This window comes from Haplochromis burtoni, unplaced genomic scaffold (genome assembly GCF_018398535.1).
Source record: "Haplochromis burtoni strain Fernald_Lab_line unplaced genomic scaffold, NCSU_Asbu1 Contig_49, whole genome shotgun sequence".
In the NCBI taxonomy this organism is placed as follows: Eukaryota; Metazoa; Chordata; class Actinopteri; order Cichliformes; family Cichlidae; genus Haplochromis; species Haplochromis burtoni.
In genome coordinates this window covers 2,465,992-2,485,411 of record NW_024582410.1, presented here as the reverse complement: position 1 = coordinate 2,485,411, position 19,420 = coordinate 2,465,992, and the positions used below count along the sequence as shown (strand labels likewise).

At 39.5% G+C, this 19,420-nt stretch overlaps 1 protein-coding gene across 3 annotated transcripts in view; it reads right to left on the bottom strand.

The window, feature by feature from the left end:
• Window positions 1–4,032: 4,032 nt before the first annotated feature.
• Window positions 4,033–19,420, bottom strand: part of pawr (PRKC, apoptosis, WT1, regulator) — a 75,918-nt gene continuing 60,530 nt past the window's right edge. For all 3 annotated transcript variants that reach the window (XM_042220503.1, XM_005923510.3, XM_042220504.1), the window contains exons 4-7: window positions 17,477–17,511; window positions 12,989–13,118; window positions 8,424–8,528; window positions 4,033–4,886 (exon numbers count right to left, since the gene is read on the bottom strand). In XM_042220503.1, the coding sequence (XP_042076437.1) occupies window positions 4,800–4,886; window positions 8,424–8,528; window positions 12,989–13,118; window positions 17,477–17,511 (357 nt within the window). In that variant the 3' untranslated portion in view covers window positions 4,033–4,799. The remainder of the gene's footprint in view (window positions 4,887–8,423; window positions 8,529–12,988; window positions 13,119–17,476; window positions 17,512–19,420) is intronic.

Sequence of the window (19,420 nt, the reverse complement as noted above, 5' to 3'; positions counted from 1 at the left end):
ATTTAAAGCCGTACGTACAATACAAGCACATGAACGTATGATTATTAACATGATACATGGAAAGTTGCATCTAAAGTTGTGAATCTAAAAACATACACAATTCAAGCCAGCTGTCATTTCAACAATGTGAATCAATGTGAATCATTGTCTTTTGGTTGATTAACCTGTAACTTATGTCAGTGCTACCATTCCAACGACCTGAAAAAGACTTTATGCATCTTTAAAATAAAAGTGGTACCTTTTGTGGCAAGTGTTGCAGCAGATACATTTTGCTTAACAGTGTGAGTCATGCAGCATCTGACCAAATGGCAGTATATACTGCACTGGAATGAAGAACATGTTCCATAACCAATAGAGCTGGGGTTCCCATAGTTTCTATGACCATGGGTGGATTTAGAAAGCTGGCAATGGTCATTTCTGGACATTAGAGTCAAAACTGATAATGCGTTTCTCTATTTGAATGATATAAACTCTTTATATCTTCTTCATCTTTCCTTGTCATGCTTGTAGGTTGTATGAAATGCTACACCCTGGCCACAGAACAAGAACTTATGTGGAATCACATAAAGAAGTAGCGCAGGCCATCATACTTTTAAAAACTGCACCAACCAGAGGAGAAAACTGAGGGCTGAAACACTAACGCTATTCGTTTTGAGCATGGCTTCTATGTCAGAGAACGCCATGTTTAGCTAGCTTGATTGTTAGCTATGCGTTAGCAAGCTACTGTAGTGAGGTAAGGCATTTAAAACAATACAGCGTTGACATATAGCCAATATAAACACTATATTTTTTGGTGTCTGTTTTAGCTAACTTCCATATTCAAATATCAGTTATAGGCTAGACCTTTTTTTTTTTAAATGGTGACCAAAAGTGCAGTAATAGCATCCTGCAGATGCTATACTAGCTCATGCATCATTGTCTGTATCCACTTTTGTTCTTAAAGACTCAGTTCAGCAGGTTGCAGACGTGTACTACAGATTTTGCTATGCTCAACTTATTCCCCGTGTTATAGAAAAGGAGACACCTGGATAGGATTCAATGCAATTAAAAAGCAGTGTTTCCCTTAAAATGTGCACTGTATTTTTTCAGTAGGCTGAAGTGAGCTGTTGCTCTAACATCACTGATTTTCTCATACCTCAGGCACTATTAAGTGATGAAGGCAAAAGCTGGAGCGCATTTTGATAAGTCTTTAAATGTTGTTTTGAATATACTGTTATTTACCTTCTTTAATGCCAGGAAAGCAATATGGCCACAATTTAACACCTAGAGTTACCTGGTTACTACAGTAGGTTTGTATAATGGCAACATCCCAGGCATTTATTCATTTTTAGCCATTCTACAAGATAGCCACATTGCCTTTCTCCAAATGTTGCTGACATAACATTTCCTTGCAAAACTCCAAAACAAAAAACAAGATCTATACAAAGACCTGCTGACAAGCCATTTTCCCCCCACACAGTGTAATTTACTGAGTGACAATAAGACAGAAAGGATTCTGATGCTGTCTGAACTCTAGTGGAGGTCTGACAGTACTGCTGAGAGCAGACTAAAAGCTTATTGTGACAAACCAAAGGCAGTTATGAATTGTCTGTGCCCTCTGTGACTATTCCAAACGACAAACCCTAAAAGTTTCCATAAAAATGCTAATATGGATTATAAAGAGAGCCTCCAGTACTTTCCGTCAGCTGAAAGAGGCTATTATCTGGAAATTTAGTTGACATTAGTCCTAATATGGTTCCTGTATAGATTTTTTTTCCCTCTTAAACTGTCAGTAGGTGAGGGAATTTCAATGGTAACAGCGTTTCAACAGTATAATAAGTTGTGTGTGGTTGATGGCGGTTTTCGTGTTCCAGCCACATCCAGGTTGATGATTGGCATGTTGAATCATCAGCCCTGTGTGTGTGTGTGTGTGTGTGTGTGTGTGTATACACTAAAAGCAGAGGAACTGAACTCCCCGCCACCGTCACATTGCATTACCGACTCAGTGGCACGGTATCATCACATCAAATTAGTCTTAATGAACACAAGCGAGTCGACTGAGGAGAGAGATAATCAAACTTTTATTAAATGACTTAATCTTCTGTACATGCATAATGCAGTGGAAAGAGAGATGGGTCTGTGGTGTCTGTCTACGTGGGGATGATCTTTACCCCAAAACATGTGAATGTATGTGGAAGCAGTGAGCCTAAAGATCATTTGCCACAGCGCATGAGATCACCGTGCACCTCCTCGCTGGGAGAGGAGCGGCTAAATAAAATAAGAAAGTAAAATTCTGCTACCATCAAAGCCTGTTCCCTTGAGTAAACAAAAGAGATGCATTTCAAACAGTATGCTCCTTCAGTTCATTTGGTTATCATACAAAAAGAAAATGCACTATAACTCACTCCATGCATTCTAGAAGGCAGAAAAACAGAAGTAAAATATGGAGTTACTTCTGTGTTATTAAACAGCAGGTTTACAATAAAGAAACTGTAAATATTAGACCTAAAATAGTTTAGGTGCAAGTAAAATTTATCATTTAAAATATTATTCCAAATGTACTGTTTACAAAAGCAGAAGCTTTGCTTACCGTTGACCTGAATCTCACGGGTCTGAGCTACAAAGAAATATGTAAGACACTTTCAAAGTAAAAGTTGTGCCTTATTGCCGAAATCGACATGTTTCAAAAGGCTTAACTTTTATTTTAAGGCAAACGGTCTCCATTTCCAGTTTGTTTCACAACCGCTCTGCGAGTAGCTAGCAAATATTTGCAGATAACTCCTCTTCCAAGCAAACTACAGGGAACTACAGAATTCTGCTAGTGACCGAAGCAATTGCAAGGTTTTTTTTTTAGTGCAGCAACATAATTCCTTGTGACAAATTTCACAAGACCTAACAGGCAACCTCCCACAACCACTTGCCAAGCAGTCAGGAAATACCAGTTTTTCTCTAGTTACTAGCCGTTCATCGACTGGTCTCTAGGCCTGTGTGACTGGGGCCTAAATAATGCTGCCCTACTAAGTGGCAACCAAAATATATGAGAGCCTATTTTTTCCACATCTTATTAATGTACAGTGCCAGCCAATCGTTGCGTCTAAAAAGGTTACACACCCGGTCAGCATTCACATATAGCAGCAACCCTCTTCGTCTCTATGACACGAAGTTGTGAAGAGTAAGGTGGAAAATAAGATCTCGATCTCACTGCATTAATCACGCAGTACTTGGACCTAGAAAATTAATGGTTTTACATCCACTCTATCAGATGAAAGTGACACATAGCCAGAACATTACATGGCTATATTCATTTAGACAGGTTTGTGGACTTTAAAGGAGAAACGATTGCTGGTGCTAGCTTTAGCCACACTCAGCTAACTGATCTAATATGTTAAAGTCAAGCCAGAAAGTGTTACATTTAGCACATTTTTAAAATATAGTCAGATTGCTGGAGAATATAAAGATTTTCAAATGCATCTTCAAATACTTTATTATTCTGATTTTTCCCCCCCTCATATTTAAGTGACGAGTAAAATTAGATGCCGGGAACATCCCTGGTAAAGAGCACAGATACTCTGTTTTGCAAAAAATAGAAAATCAGTGAATATTTCAGTACTTCAATCTTAGAATTCAATATCAATTGCTGCCAATTCATACAGCTCATTATAAAACAGCAGTCTACATGGAACAGGTCAGATGTAGCATCTTTGCTATGAAACTTTTGAATAAGCAAAACTTTTGAATTCATAAACAACTTTTAGATTTCCAAAAACGTTGGATTTACAAAGACGTTTTTCTTGCAAGAAAACATTTTGATCACAGTGTCTTCAGTTTTGCTCTCACAATTTTCAAAACTGCCAATTAATTCTGTTTAAACCGCATATTAAAGGCCCAGAACACTCGGTACTAAACATCTATTAAATATCACGAAGGCTGAACTTGTAAACAAGAGCAAAATATTTTTTAAGAAAATGAATCCACATATATGATAGACAAGGATTTTACCCAAAGACGTTTCATAAGTGTCAGCTATAATACTCAAGATGTCGACACTGAAATGAGTAAAGCATTTTATTGATATTATTTTTAAACTGATTGTTTAAATGGGATATATTCAAAATGCAAATTTTTTGCAGATTAGCACTTGTGGGATTAAGATGCACCAAAAAGTTATTGGAAGAAAGTAAATCTGGCACCAGTGTCCATTAATAAAGCACCAGGCTTTAACCATTAAAAAAAAAAAAAAAAAAATCTCACATGCATTGCAAGGCACTATGCCCACTTTGGCTGCTGATACTGTAGCACTAATTATATTGGATTTGGTCCTAAACAGCAGCACTGCACTGGCTTCAGACACAATTCAAACATTGCAACAATGGAAATCTTTTTCAGTTTACCTGTGTGAGTATCGGGTGTAGTTTGTGGAGATGTTTGAAAAGACTTTGTGTGCGCTTGTTTTTGTAGCACATACATTCAATGTATTTTAGCATCTTTTTTTTTTAATGTCCTTATCAGAAATGAAAAAAAATTAACAATCTAAATGGCCTATATACAATACATTTACATATAATATGTATAGGATAACCGAAAATCCCCACCACTCAGTTCAGCTTTCACAACAATTGGAATAATCCTCCTCAGATAGGAGGGATGCATTTTAAGGCTGTGCGCCTCAGATGACAGCTGATTTACAGTCTCACTCTAACAGACAAAAAACACAGATTCAAACACATAAAAGGTGACCCTGCTGGACTTGACCCAGAGCAGGAGGCTGGTTTGGAGAGGGGAGACGACAGAGTTGCTGGGCTGTTGTGCCGGATCTGGTTCTACCTCGTCAGCTGGCCTACCACTTTCAGCAGAGTCTTGTTCTCTTGTTTGAGTTGCTCGTTCTCATCTTCGATGTCATCCAGGTCCTGTGAAAAGGGCACAACACACACATATCTCTCTGTTTAGTTCCATCAGGACCCATTTAACCACATAAATATTCAAGACCCTGCCTCTATACCGCTGAGAGGCCTGATCAGGTTGTGGAGTGTTCGTCTGAGAGTTAAAATGAGCATTGCTTGCTGCCAGGTCCCCCCCCCCTCCCCTCCCCTTCCATTTGGGCTGCCTTGATAGCAACAAATTAGACATTAACAACTTCAATTAGTTGCAAATGAGAGAAGCTCTAAGTTGCCACAGCGCTGTCTCATCAAAGTGACACTCCTCATTTTCGGTTTCTTCCATCACCGGCCATGATTGCATGACTGTTGGGAATGAGCTGAACAACACTTGGAGGGACTTAAAAAGTCAAATTAAGCAGGTCACAGGTTTACAACACAGCTTGCTGTCTCTGCGGCAAAAAAGGGACGTAAAGACTAACGTAAGGTGAGACACTAACAAGAGAGAGGTGGGGTTTGGTTCCTTCTTTTGCACCAAGATGCAGATAACTTGATCTGCCGCTCACAAACGGGGTGGGAGGGGTGACTGTTGTTGTGAATTGGCGTCACATAGAGTTGATTTCAATTTTATTAGCAAATTTAAGACATTTGAAGACTTTAAAGACTCAAAAACATGATAGCTGTCACCTGTCTGTCAGATGCCTGTAACACATAGCTGCTTCCAGAGAAAAATCTTCAAAAGTTTAATGTAGACACTACAATCACCTAAAGAATCTAGTGCTGCATTAAGTAACAACTCTATACTGAGTAATAGTGATAAGCAAGTAAAAAGCTGTTTGCTAAGAATATTGTATCAACTTAGAAAAAGAAAAAAAGGACAATTATTGCAGATTTAACCTTTAGGAAATATAAAAGCTCTTTTTCTTTCTCATTAGATGAGCCCATCAGTATTTACTGTGTAAGCTTTCACCGAACACTCTGCAAGACTCTCTTTTCAAAGCATATCAGTGGGGAGAAAGACGTCCAGCAGTTGAGCTTTATCTTTTCTTTCTCTCCCAAATAAACTTCTACAGTGACTGAGGGTTCAATTTTACTCTGCAGAGACGCCGACTGGATCAACTCTTATCTCCTGCTATAACATCAGGCCCTGCAGGAGCCTCTCTCAGGGACGTTTCTGATGGCTCGCTGCCTGCATTAACCATCCTTGGATAAATCACTTCTCTTATGGCCAACCTCTCCTATATGTGATGCTATCAGTATGATGCTTCCTGTATATTGTGCTCTTTTTGGGGTTTGCAGTGTGTTTGATAATGACAAAAGCATTTAGATAATAAGCAAGCAAGGAAAATGTACACCATTTTCCACCCACCAGACTCGTGATCCAGAAAACACAGTAAAAAGCTGCAAGTACAGAAGGTTTGGAGAGGTTTCACTACGGATATAAAGCCATCAGCCAACATGTTTCTCACCCTGCGTGCAGCATGAGGTGAAAGAAGGGGGAGAGAAAAAAAAACAAAAAACACACTCCAACCCATCAAGCCAAATGTGAAAACACACCTGACCCCTGCTATTGGGTTCACTTTAGTGTGAAATGATCAGACTGTTATAGTTATGAGATCTGTCAAAAGCTCTTCTCACGATAATTGCAGCAGCAGCACTTATTATCGCTCGTCTTGCCATTCTCATGTCTTAACTGATCTTCCTGAGGGAGAACTGTTGAGTTCCTTTTTTCAGTGAGAAATGGGTGTTTTTTGTCTTTGTAAACACTCAATATTATCACCTCATCTACAAATGTGTTTTAACCCGATTTGAATCTCCTCTTAATAACCGTTCAGCCTATATAAGAGTTCATATTTTATTGACTTTGATTATTTTTGCCATGAAGATTTTACCAAAAACAGCATGCATCTCTTCATTGTTATTTCGAAATGGGCCTTAGTTTATGAAGTTACAATGAAATTCTTTTAACTAAACCCATTCTCATTCATAGTCATTCAAATACTACCACTTTGTCAATGCTACTGGGATTTCTGATGTAACCATAATGCATCTTGGCAATGACACCATGACACACACATGTACGCTACAGCAATATTAGTCTCCGTAAGCAAATATTCTGACAAAACATAAGACCATTTCAGAGTTTGTTAACATGTGACATCAAAATGCTCCATGAAGGAAGACCAAGCTTCCAAATCTGGAAAGTTGGGAGTGAAAGTAGTAGTCATTATTATTTCTTCTGCTTTGCTCGTCACACAGTGTTGCAGCTAAAGAAGAGTGATTCCAGAGTGTACATTGGATATAGTAAGATCACCCACTGGGTCTTATTCTTATGAACTCTCAAAGTTAATAGACAGTCACTGCTATGCTGTTTATTTTTTAGAGCCAGATGCTACCTTAATGAGATGAGAAGCTGTGGATTGCCTAAGGTTACTAAAGTTAGTGAGCTTAGTTAGCAAGCTACCTTTGTAAACTGCCTAGATGCAATACACAGACATACATCTACTAATAAGGTCAAAATAAGAGTGAAATAAAATACTAGAAGTGTATTTGGAAAGATTGTTCCAAACAACTAAACAGCATGCCATAATATTAATTATATTATCAACCAATGGACTGTTATCCAAACATAATTAAGCCTTATACATTCCTGTGTGGTGTCTATGTAGTAGACTGGTTATCAAGCAACATGAAAAGCAACTCAATAATTAAGATAAATCTGTAATCAACTAAGTTAACCCAGAGGTGTAAGGTGAACTTCAATTTCATTTTTGAATGTGGAGCCCAACTGTGAAAGTCACTTTATAATAAATGGTTGCTGATTGTAATACCACAGTGATTGGCTGAAATTGGCTAGGTTGTAATTTACTGTTCATCTAGTTTGGCCCATGGCTGCATTTTACTGTTTTGATTTGACTGTTAAATGACACAGTAAAAAAAATCACTTTGGAAGTTTCAATTCAAAGGGGTTTGAACTGCAAAGGCCCAGTTCAGACTCGTTCTCCAGAAAGGTCCAAAAAAACCCATGATGCAGATAAAGAGCGTGAACACAGCTGTTAAAAGTAATTTTCAGTGGACTTCATCATTTCTTTCTTTTTTGCTGTATTCAACAAAAACTACTTGCATAAACCAAATGAAAGAAGCCAAAGAGGACTGCTTATCCTTCACTGTTCATCCAAGACGACTCAAATTTAGGCTGACAAAAAAACAGCTCAGTGGTGACACCATGATTGACGAATCAGTTACATATGAACCCACCTGCCACACGGAGCAACAAATTTTAATACTTTCAACTACTTGTGTTTCAGAGTGTTTAAATTGCAAATTACAGTAAAATCCCCCCATTGTGTTTCAAGTTATATAAATTCAAAACTAAAAAAGTATGTTTATGTCCAGCTTCTGATAGACTGCAAGAATAATCAGTGTAGAAAAACACATAGCTATTACACACAAGGCCAGTAAAATGCCAGATGATGATTACAGCCCCCACAAGACGCCCACGCATGCAAACACAAAGGAACACTCAAAATATCAGACATCAGAGCAGAAAATTATGTAGGCTGTGCTCACTTGGTTCAGCAAGTCGATTTCCTCCTTCAGCTTCCCAATGAGATCATCTTTGTCCTGGTAGGCTTTCAGCAACCTGGCGTTCTCCTGACGCTCTCTGGCCAGCTCCTGAAAATGCACACAGATTGCACACATAGTTACATGAAAGGCAAATATTTTCACAAAGAAACAGTGCGTGGAATCTGCATTAAGGTGTACCAGGAAATCTGCCCTGTAATTAGTTTAGCTACACAAGATTTGGAATTTCATACATCGAAACAGTTGCCCTGGAGCATTGCTGTCTGAAGGGGAAAACAAAATGAAGTTAATCAAGATAAATACAACCCGAATCCAGTAAATTGGGAAAGATTGCAATGATGCAAATCTCTAAACTCATATTTATTCACAGTAGAACATAGAAAACATATCAAGTGATTAAAAATGAGACATTTTAGTGTTTCCAGAAATATATTAGTTCATTTTGATGATGAAAATGATCTTTAAAAAGAAAAAGAAAAAGAAAAAGAAAAAAATTAGGACAGGGGCAACAAAAGGCTGGAAAAATAAGGGTTGCTAAAAATGAAACTGCTTTCTTTTGGTGCAGTGGGAACCTAGGTTCACTAACATAGGTTTTCATAGGTGATTCTGTGTTCTCCCTGCGCCTGGGTGAGTTCTCTCTGGGTATTCAAGCTTACCCTCACACTCCAAAGATATACTTGTTAGGTTAATTAGTGATTCTGAATTGGGTGTCGGGAGCGAATGAGAGTACGAATGATTGTCTCTCTGTCAGCTCTGGCTACCAGCCAGATTGCACCATGCCTCTTGCCCTGTCATACAGCTTGGATCGGGCTCCAGCACACCTGCAATCCTGAACTGCACGGGCAAAGAATAAAACAGAGGGGTGGATTTTTTTTTAAAGTTGCTGAACTATTTCATCAGAGCCACTCATAAAACTGTGAATTCCTTCCACTCATGAAAAACTCCCAGGGATGCTCCTTTTATACCTAATCACATTACTAATTAACTTTATTTGTTGCCAGATGTTGCACAACTCTCAGCTTTTTTTTTTTCTTTCTTTTTTTTAAAATTGTATTTTTAAAATCAGTTTCTGAAAAACATGCGACTGCTTTTTATTTGGATCTTACAAAGGCAAAAGTGTAGAGTAAAAGTAAAAGTGAAGCAGCTACATTTAACAGTTATAAAAAAAGGAAACGAAACGAGCCTCTGCACTGGTCTACTGAAAGAGATTACTTTATTCAAACCATATTTTTACTAGCAGAAACATTTGGTATTAAAAAGGCGTCAAGAACAGTCAACTGCATTGACTTTTTGTAAGATGACATTTTTCCAATAATGTATGTAATTTTCTATTTCCCACTTCCACAGACTCTTCAAAAACCCACAATAATAAATCCACGCAGACTGTCAGTGAACAATGCATTAATAGTTTCTTTTATATAGTACTTTTGTGTTATTTTCAAATTGTACTTAAAAGCCAGTGTGTTCTTGTCCGCCTCCTCCAACAGCCACAGTGAAATAATGGATATTGTGCCTTCCTGAGAGAGACAACGATTGTATGCACATCATAAACCGAAAGTTAATGTGCACACATTTTCAAACTGCTGCTATTTTATCATGGAAATGAAGATTAAACCAGGACTTTGTAGTTTCACTTTCTGGCTCTTCCAGATAATCATGAAATTGCTTAAATAAAAAAAATGTATTATGCAGCTACAGTAGATGGCAATAGTCAAAGCTGGCATAATATGACTTTTAAAGCTACCATAGATAAGTGCAGCATTGTATCTCCTCTCAAAGACACCTGAACAAACATTTGTCTTATTTCTTTCATAAAATGCAACAATACCAGCTGAAATTCCTTTTCTTTTATTCTGAATGTCTGTCATCTGACAATAACAGCGTTTGGGAATACTGTCCATTGTGCAAACATTAAAAAAACATACTGCACAAAATACACTGTGCCCCAGAACATTGTAAAGTATGGGTATCAACAAATCTGTAAATATGGGTTGAATATGGAATTTTCATTGTATTTTCACTTCCCCAGGATGTTTCTTGCTTGCTAATATTACATCTGCTCAAAGCATTATGGGGACCAAAAAGGATGATGTTGGTTCTGCTTTCTAAGTTGCTCATTTTTATGTAAGAATCATTCAGTGAATTATTTAAAGTGGACAATGTTTTTTCTATTTTCTAGGACAGCATATATAAATAATCCTAAAATGCTCTGAAAGACGTGAGTGAGATTGGTTGTCCTTAATCATCAAAGTTCTAACCCGAACCCTAAGCATCTTAGACCGCAGCTGATTAATACAATCATCTTCGTCAGCTCGGGTTGTGAGTAGAATGATGGGAAAAAGGACTTCCAAAATCTGGAATGACTCCCACGACTTAGCATTCAATACCTTCTCATTGTTTTTAAAGGAGACATGTACATACTTTCAGCTTTTTCTGTGAAAGATATATACAGTCTTTAACAAACATCTCTTATTTTTAAGCAAGGACCTGCGATCTAATGACCAACCCCTTTAGGGCCTGTTTGCAGCCACTGTGGGCAGACCCACATGGCCTACAGTGGGCCTTGCACCAGAGTAAAATGTGGCACATCTGGGCCCCGGACTGTGGGGCAGTCCATAGTGTGAGCTGACTGTGGGCTGTCCAGACTAAGCAGAGAGGGGCCCTAAAAGGAGGCACCTACTTTAGGCCCACTGTATATCAACACTCTAGGCTTTGGCTGCCCTAGTGGTGCCCCATCCAGGGCCCACATGTGCCCCATGGTACATTACTGCCACCAACTGGTAGGAGGCGTTGACCAGAATGTTCTTCAAAAATCAACAAAAACAAAACAAAAAAGAGCTACTTAGACCAAAAAGCTACCACAGCAGGTACACACACTAGTTGCCCAAAGAAAATTTTTTATGGTGACCCCAAATGGGCCCCACATGGGTTTTCAGTGGGCTACCTACAGTGGGTACCCACACTGAATTCCCTCTTGGGAGCCAAAAAGGCAAAATTGCTATGGGCTCCACAATAACAAGCCTAAATAGTGCCCGCATGGGATTTCTGTGAGTAAACCCACTGTGGAATGGTTCATTGAATACTCATTTTGGGCCCTAAAGGGCAAAACAGCTGTAGGCCCTTTGTGGGGTAAGTGTCTGCGTGCCCTGCCCCCACAGCCTCACAGTTCACCTGCAGCTACCCACTGAGAGCTTGAAGTCTCAGTGAAGTCTGAGATTTAGGTGCAGCTGTCTTATATGAGCAGACCTGCATCTGGAATGAAAAGTGAGATAAACAACAATGACAAAAATATGTGTGAAATATGATTTCTGGACATTTGACAAAACCACTTCATGCTGAAGTCACAGAAGGTGTGACTTTTCATAAGGCCACCCAAGTGACATTTGATTCCAAGTTGAGTTTCTAGAGTGGGAGCAGAGAGAGGCTGAGTGGCTGATAGGAGCTGTGCAGGAAGAAAAGACATATCTGTACTGAGAAAGGTCATCTATTCAACAACACTGAGGAGAATTTCTGTAAGTGCAGAGCCACAGTTTCCAGCCAGAAAATGTAGAACCTGGGCAGCTGCACAAAGGACTCAAAGTGGAATTTCATCTTAACAAAGTGCTACTGATAGAGGCTTTCAAGTTGGCCAAAAGATACAGCCTTGACTCACGGTTCACTGAGACGCTATAGAATTTTGATAGATGTCAATAACTGATATTACCTCAGCAATTTTAGATCTCCATGGTGTTCTGTGGGGATGAACGTAGTTTTAGTAACACCCAGAAATGTCTAGAAGCTCAGTCCTGTTGTAATGCATCTAACCTGTGCATCAACTTTTGTGTTAGACCAATCCAGCTTTAAACAGCTGCATTTCCAAATATAATTCGGACATCGCACTTAGGCTTCCTGGCCTTGTGGCAGATATGCCATCTTCAGGCTTTGAAACTACTTGGCAACCATCTGGTAAAGCCCTAGCCATGTAAGCCTAAAGATTGGTCAATAACCACCTGGCAACCAACCATGACCACAAGCAAGTTTACCCTAAATCTACAAATCTCTGAGGAGATGATATTAACTTCTATATGTTCTATAATATGGAGACAGGAATTAAATCTACAATAAGAAGAAATAAATTGAAGGACTGAAAAAACTAACTAAAACTAATTTTAAAAAAAGTTTTTTTTAAATACTCAAGAATTAGATCAACTCTAGTAATCCACAGCAAAAGAATCAGCAGATTGTCAGTAAATATTAAGCTCATTTGATAGGTAAGGACTGCCAAGAACAACAGGTGTTGACCTTATCACTGCAGGGAAGCTATAAAATCTGCCAACACATGTATTCTGACTCATCTGAATCAGAGCAGACGCTTACATTTACTCACTTTTGTGTCTTTAAGAAATAAAAACATCTAAGTTTTAAAGCAAATGTTAACTTTTTTTTTCCAAAGTCAACTCCAATAAATCAAGAAATGCAACATTTAATTAAATGATAATATTATTTGGGTTATGTTTATGTGGACGAGGTTCGACTAGTAATATGACTTGTTAAAAGGTCAGTCTATTTACCCTCTCCAGGTCTTCTATCCTTTTCTCCAGACTTCCAGGTGCTGAAGCTCCTCCATCTCGGCCGTGGCGGTTGTGTCGCTGCTGTCGGCTGTTACCGCCGGTGTCCTCCTCCAACCCCATTTGTGGAAAGCTGTTAGTAACAAACACAATATTGCTGAGCCTGTAAGTTGAATGCATCAAATATTTTATACTTCACATTATACACGGCCACACTTCAAAAGAAAAGGAAAGTTAGAAAAAGAGTACCATTTGAGCTTGATTTCTACTTTTCAAAGTGTCCAGTAGTGTATTCACACTGAGGCCGTTTGAAGGTATGAATCATACCCACATTGTAAAACTTCAATAGGGATGACACAGCCATCATCAAAAGAGCAGGTGGGGAATATCTTCTGCGTGTTTGCTCTTTCAATTAGGCATGCACTATTAAAGCCCCTCTCCCTTTTTATTCCTTTAATGGAGAAGGCCATCAAGGATGTGCAACTTTGGTATAAAAAGGATTCTGATTAAGAAACAATTTATATATTACAACTTCAAATAGGCTCAGGAATGGCAGTGGCAAGTTGTGCGTCCCTGCTGTTAAGCTGGTGGGGGGGGGGTTGAAGTTTTGTATGCAGCTCAAACAGAACATTAAACTTATCTCGTTTTCATTTTTTCAGTGCTTAGAGACAGAGTCTGGGGCGGCTGGGAATAGAATATTCATGTGCAGTCAATTTCCTTACTGACCTTAATCCAATAATTATTGAAGTGGAAACTGGGAATGAAATGCTGGCTCTATACCTCATAACTACAACTACTCCCACTTCCCAGTAGCAAGAGACTATGACAGGTTTATATAATCTCCCTGGAAATAAAATTACTTAGATTGTAGGATTCAGTGTGTTGTCTGAAGGGGCTGGTTGGCAGATTTCTACAGCTGAAACAGACAGGAAAGCTGCTGGCAAGACACAGGACAAATACCTCCTTTGTACCATCTGTACTCTTTAAGACCCGCCAGATATGAAGTCCGCATGATTAGACAACTTTAACAAGTACTTTTAACTCTGAAATCGTAGAAGCAGCAGTGGAAACTGAGTATAAACTGTTAAATTTGTTTATTTTTCTCCAGTGCTCAGTTTCATGGAATGCCAATATTTAAAAAAAAAAAAAAAAAAGTAATAGTAACCAGACAAGATCGGCTTTCTTGTTTTTGTTTTTCCTTTTGGCATGTTTAGTACATATCTGAAAGTAATAAGGCTGTAGTCTCAACGCTCACTGGCTGGCGGGTCTAAAAACAGCAGTCTTGAGTTTTCTGCATAAGGATGTCCTCCCAACTTTTCCTACAATGTTCTTGTTTTTGAGTCTAAACATATCAGAATAATTCCACTATGTTTGGTCCAATTGTTTCATAGGTACCAGTGCATCCAGCAACATGATATTGCTGGATGATATTGGGAGATTTCTCAGGATATGAGGCTTTTTAGCATTTTCTTTAAATAGTTCTTGTGCTGGGGCCGGGAGTTGATATAGTTCCATCTAAATGAAAAAAATAAAAAGAGGGTGACACAACATCTGCTACAAGGGTAGCAGATGTTTCTGACTGCAAAGCCTTTCTTGCAAGGGCAACTGCTGACCTGCCTCCATTGCTACCAGGCTGCATTTTGCAGACTGGCGTGAAGTGATGTCCAGGGAGCAGTTGAACTGATTTCCTCGGGAGATCTCCAAAGTAGCCACGGTGTAAGCAAAAGAGATATGGACCAAATAAACCAAAGTCTACCCTACATAATCCTCTCCCAGTTCACAAAGAAGTCCTTGAGGGTTTTACTTCCTCTAGATAGATCAAAGATTATTTTGGCATGAACTGGAACTGAATAAAGGTACAACAAAAACAGGTCTCATGACATAAATGGCTTAAAATCCTGCTCATACATATAAATTCTTCTTTCCTCTATTGAAGCAGCAGTGCCATTTCTCATAAACACGCACAGGCAGTATTTTTGTGTACCTTGACATTTACAGAACAAGCATCTTATTTTCCTTCATTCTCCCAGAGCCAACATTGCAGCGGCCAGCGCTTTTGATCAAGAGGAGTCCTTGAAATGCTCTTGCTGACGCTCGTCTGCAAGATAAAGGTGACTTCATTTGTCTCTCTCATTGTGGCTCTTCAAGGCAACTTTATCAGCGTGAGTGCACACGAGCACACAGGCGCGTATATTGTGCAATTCGTGCCTTTGCTATGATGTCCCGGAAAAAAGATCCACGAGAGTCACACACAATCATCGCAAATACACGGACTCCCCAAGATGCACAGTGGGTGTTGAATCCAAGCCTAAACATCCAAAGCCTCGTCACTAAATATCACACCGTGGCACTTTAGCACCCCACAGGCTGAGGTCAGGGGGAGTTAGAGAGAGAGGCTAAGCCAATCGCACATTCTTGTGAGCCTCAGCAGGTGGGAAGGAGAAAGCACAGACAAGAGCACCAATAACAGCAACAGTCACAGGTATAATAACATCTCCCCACAAACAAAAGTGTCAATGTGTGGAATGAGTCAAAACTTCACTGGAGGCAACAGCACACTGGATTCAGTCGTCTGTTTAATGCTCTCATTACTTTAAAGCAAGACAGTATAAAGCCAGCTTCCATGCAGAGCTGCTTTGAGCTGCTAGTTTACAGATGCAGTCACTCCTCAGTCATCTCAGTGGCTGCTGGGTTTACAGGCAGCCAGAGGCAGCTTGGTTGTGCTTTGGTTTCTAAATCTTCAATCTTTCAGGTCCCCTGCTTATGTAGTTTCATTCTTTTCCCCCCTTTGGAAAGACGGCACTTTAGACAGTGAAGATTTGTCACCACCAGAGTATTGCCCCTCATTCATAACACGCAGCACCTGGAGCAGACCTGCCCTGCCAGACAGGATTTTTGTCAGTTTATGAAACACAAGTCAAAAGCATGGTCCCAACTGACCTGAATCATCGTCTTCTGTGGAGATTTTTCCACTGAAAACTCTTAGTGACTGATAGTGTTTTTAGTTTTGCAACTCAAAAAAAGTTACTTAGTTTTTCTCTTTTATGCTTAAATGTAAACACATTTCCATTTTTCTTTTAGTTGCACCCAAATAAAATAAAACCCCTGGTGCATTCAGACTGCTCTGTGTTTCTCTCCGACTTCTCAGCAGGTGGGTGCATACCAGAGGGAGGCATTTGTGTCACTGCACAAGTTAATTTTAGCAAACACAGCCTTGACCTGGTGGCCGTTTCTCACATTATTTTCATAGATGTGTGTCAGCTGCAAAAGGGCTCTGATTCAAATTCGGAAGAAGCATCTGGAAGCTCCAAAAACACTGACGAGGAAAGATAATGCTGGTTTTTGGATTTTAGACAGTAAAAGGTAAAATCATTACATTTAAAATGTAGATGCATGGTAGGTTAGAATGCTCTGATGTGCATTTTTTGTTATACTGTTTATCTTAGTAGGCAAATTAATATGATAAATGAGATGCAGCTAATTGGATTGCAAATCAGATTTAAATTTAGTGTCATGTTACTATGAGTTTTTAAAAAGAAAAAACCAAATGGTCTGAGAGGGAAGTAAATCAGAGCGCCACATGTGTTTTTAAATTGTTCATTCAGCCATCTTGTGTTGCCCAGCCCACCTGGTGGGTTATCCGTAGCGGAACAGCTGAGTGTCCAAGTGAGGCTAACCCAGCTGATGAGAGCAGCAGCCATAATTACATGGCCAGATTGAATGTCAGCTGGTGAACCTGACTGTCAGGGTTGGCCACAACCGCTCACTTTAGTTGCAAATAATGAAAAATAAATGCATGGCGGACTCACGCTGAGGGACGTCAACTCTAAATGATACAATTTTCTGTGATGTACTTCATTATCATGGAAAATGAAGGGAAAATGCATCGTTTCAAGAGCCCCTCCCTTAAAAGAATACTAATTTTGATGACCTGTTTAGAAAGAACAGCAAAAACCAGTAAGATGAATGAAAACTCAAAGTAGAGCTATTCCCAGGAGGTTTCAGTCCAAACTGAAACTGAAAGAGTTTTTTTAGGCTGTTTGAGAAGGAAAGGTTGAAAGCCATTTATCAAATGCCAAAGCAAACTTGACCAAACAGCACCTCTCATTTTAGAACCAAAACCTTTCAAAGCAAATCATTTACTCTGAGCACTCCCTGCCAGCCACAGCAGGGAAGTGATGGCCCGGACAAAGTGTCCAGGGTCCAGATGGTGTCCTGTCAACCAGAGTTCAAACGCATCATCTTTCTTGAACCATAATAGCAAGACAGTAGCAGCACTGAAGAGCAGGAAAAAAAAAAAACAAACAACAACAACAGTGACACATGAGGAAAAAGGCCCTCGGACTATTTCGGAGGAAATCTGCTCTCGTAATTAATTACTCAAACTGCTCTTTCTCATCCTGGCCTTTGGTGCTTCCCTTGACATATCACTAGTGATGTTATGGCAGATAAACTCCACTCTCAGTCGGGGTTAGAAAATATGAGCCTCACCTCTTGTAGCGGCCGCTTCCAGATCTTGGAGTCTCCTGAAACAAACAAACAAAAGGAAAGATAAATGCTGCTAGTTCAAAAACTATAACTCAAGAGTTGCTTTAAGAAAAGAAGTTGACTTTTCTACAGTAATAATGATTTCAGAGAGAAACGGCAAGACATCTGGGTGATTTTGGTGTCATCATTATGCTTTGTTCATCTGCCTTTGGGTTGTATTGGTTCACCAAAAGAAAAAAAGGCATCTACAGGATGAGAGAAATTTATCAGGGGCGGCATTTATAGAAAGCCTTTAGGTTGTCTGTGAACCTTTGTGAATTGCAACTGCAGAGCTGATATATAGATAGGCTTTGTTGCATTTAATAGTTCAGGAGGAGCCCCATAGCCCCAAGAGGTGGAAGGCAATCTCATTTTTGGAACATGTAGTTGTATATTTATCTTATTGCTTCAATTATTGTGTGATCTAAAGGTTGTTTAGATCTTTGCAGCAGTGATGCTCCCCATAAAAAACGCTTTTGGTAAAGAAGCGATTCCCTGGAAAAAATGAAGTGTGTGTGAGATGAATACACATCTCCTCTTTCCTAAGGTCCTGTGCAGTGAAGGGTCCCGTATTTGATTGAGGAGCCTTGGCTTTGCTGCAATCTATCAGTCAGAGCTCGGCTTTTGTCTGACTCTCAGCATACAACAGCCTCTGTGCCTCACTGACAAATCATCCATTACCTGTGGATGAAATCCCTCAACTTATCTCTTCCCTGGATCGATTTACAAAGATAGAAAAGAGTAAGAGGGCAAAATGTAGCAACAATCGGCCTTTAACTAAATAAAAGCACGTCTTAGCATGAGGCCTGGTTGAAGTGGCACCTGGAATTAAGAGCAAATTAAAATAGGAGGTTGTCTTTTTGTAGGATTGTGTGTAAGCCAACAGCAGCCACAGCTGCTCCTAAAAGGCCAAGTCTACAGTAGCTGTTTGATCTTCTTCCTTCTTCATTAATAGTTGACTCTAAGGCAGACAGATGCTATTCTACTGCTGTACCTTCTAACTATAATACACAAGCCTCAGAAAACAGTGTTATAGAAAGTTTAGTTTAACTTCATTTTTTATACTTCTGTTTGATCTGAATATGGTCAGAAGACAAATTATCCATCGCTGTTTATGGAGCTATAATCGCCATTATTCTTTACTTCAACTCTGGAAAAACCATTTGTTTTTCTGTCAGTCAAGCACACACACACACACACACACACACACACACACACACACACACACACACACACACACACACACACACACGCCTGTCTAAATGTAAATGTGAGTTTACGCTCTGACTTCCAAACTCTAGATGTCCACAATATGCAACCCTCCTAGAAACAGTTTGATGGTGTCCAACGAATGTTGATTCTAGTAAAGAACATTTGCTTTTCCATTTTCCTAGAAATTCAGCTCATCCAATCCGGCGATGCGGCACGAGTTTCATACATCAGGTCCGCTGGCATACAAATAAACTCTACACTGTACCAGGGCACATCTGGGTTAGAGAAAAAGCGAGACCATGTGACATCACTCCTGCAGTTTGTTGAAGAGCAGCAAACACACAGGGTAATGCAGTCTCAGGTGTGGCTTTTCAAAACTCGATGCAGGTGACACCCTCTGTAACTTTGTAGTGATTAATGCAAAGCATGCCAAAGCGACACCTTATTGAATGGCCCGAGTAAAGAAAAAATAAAAGAAATTGTGGCAGCTGCCAATGGTATCGCTCAGACTCCTCAGACACACATATGGCATCAGTTTCAAAATTCTACGTCACCTTGTTATCGAGTTATCGCACTCACAAAACTTCAGGAAATGTGACCTCTGACCTCAAGGTTAAGGTCAGTGAGAGTCGAACTCGTCCAAATGTTTTTTAGTAGATACGTCTATGGTATCAATTTAAGGCTCCTACGTGGCCT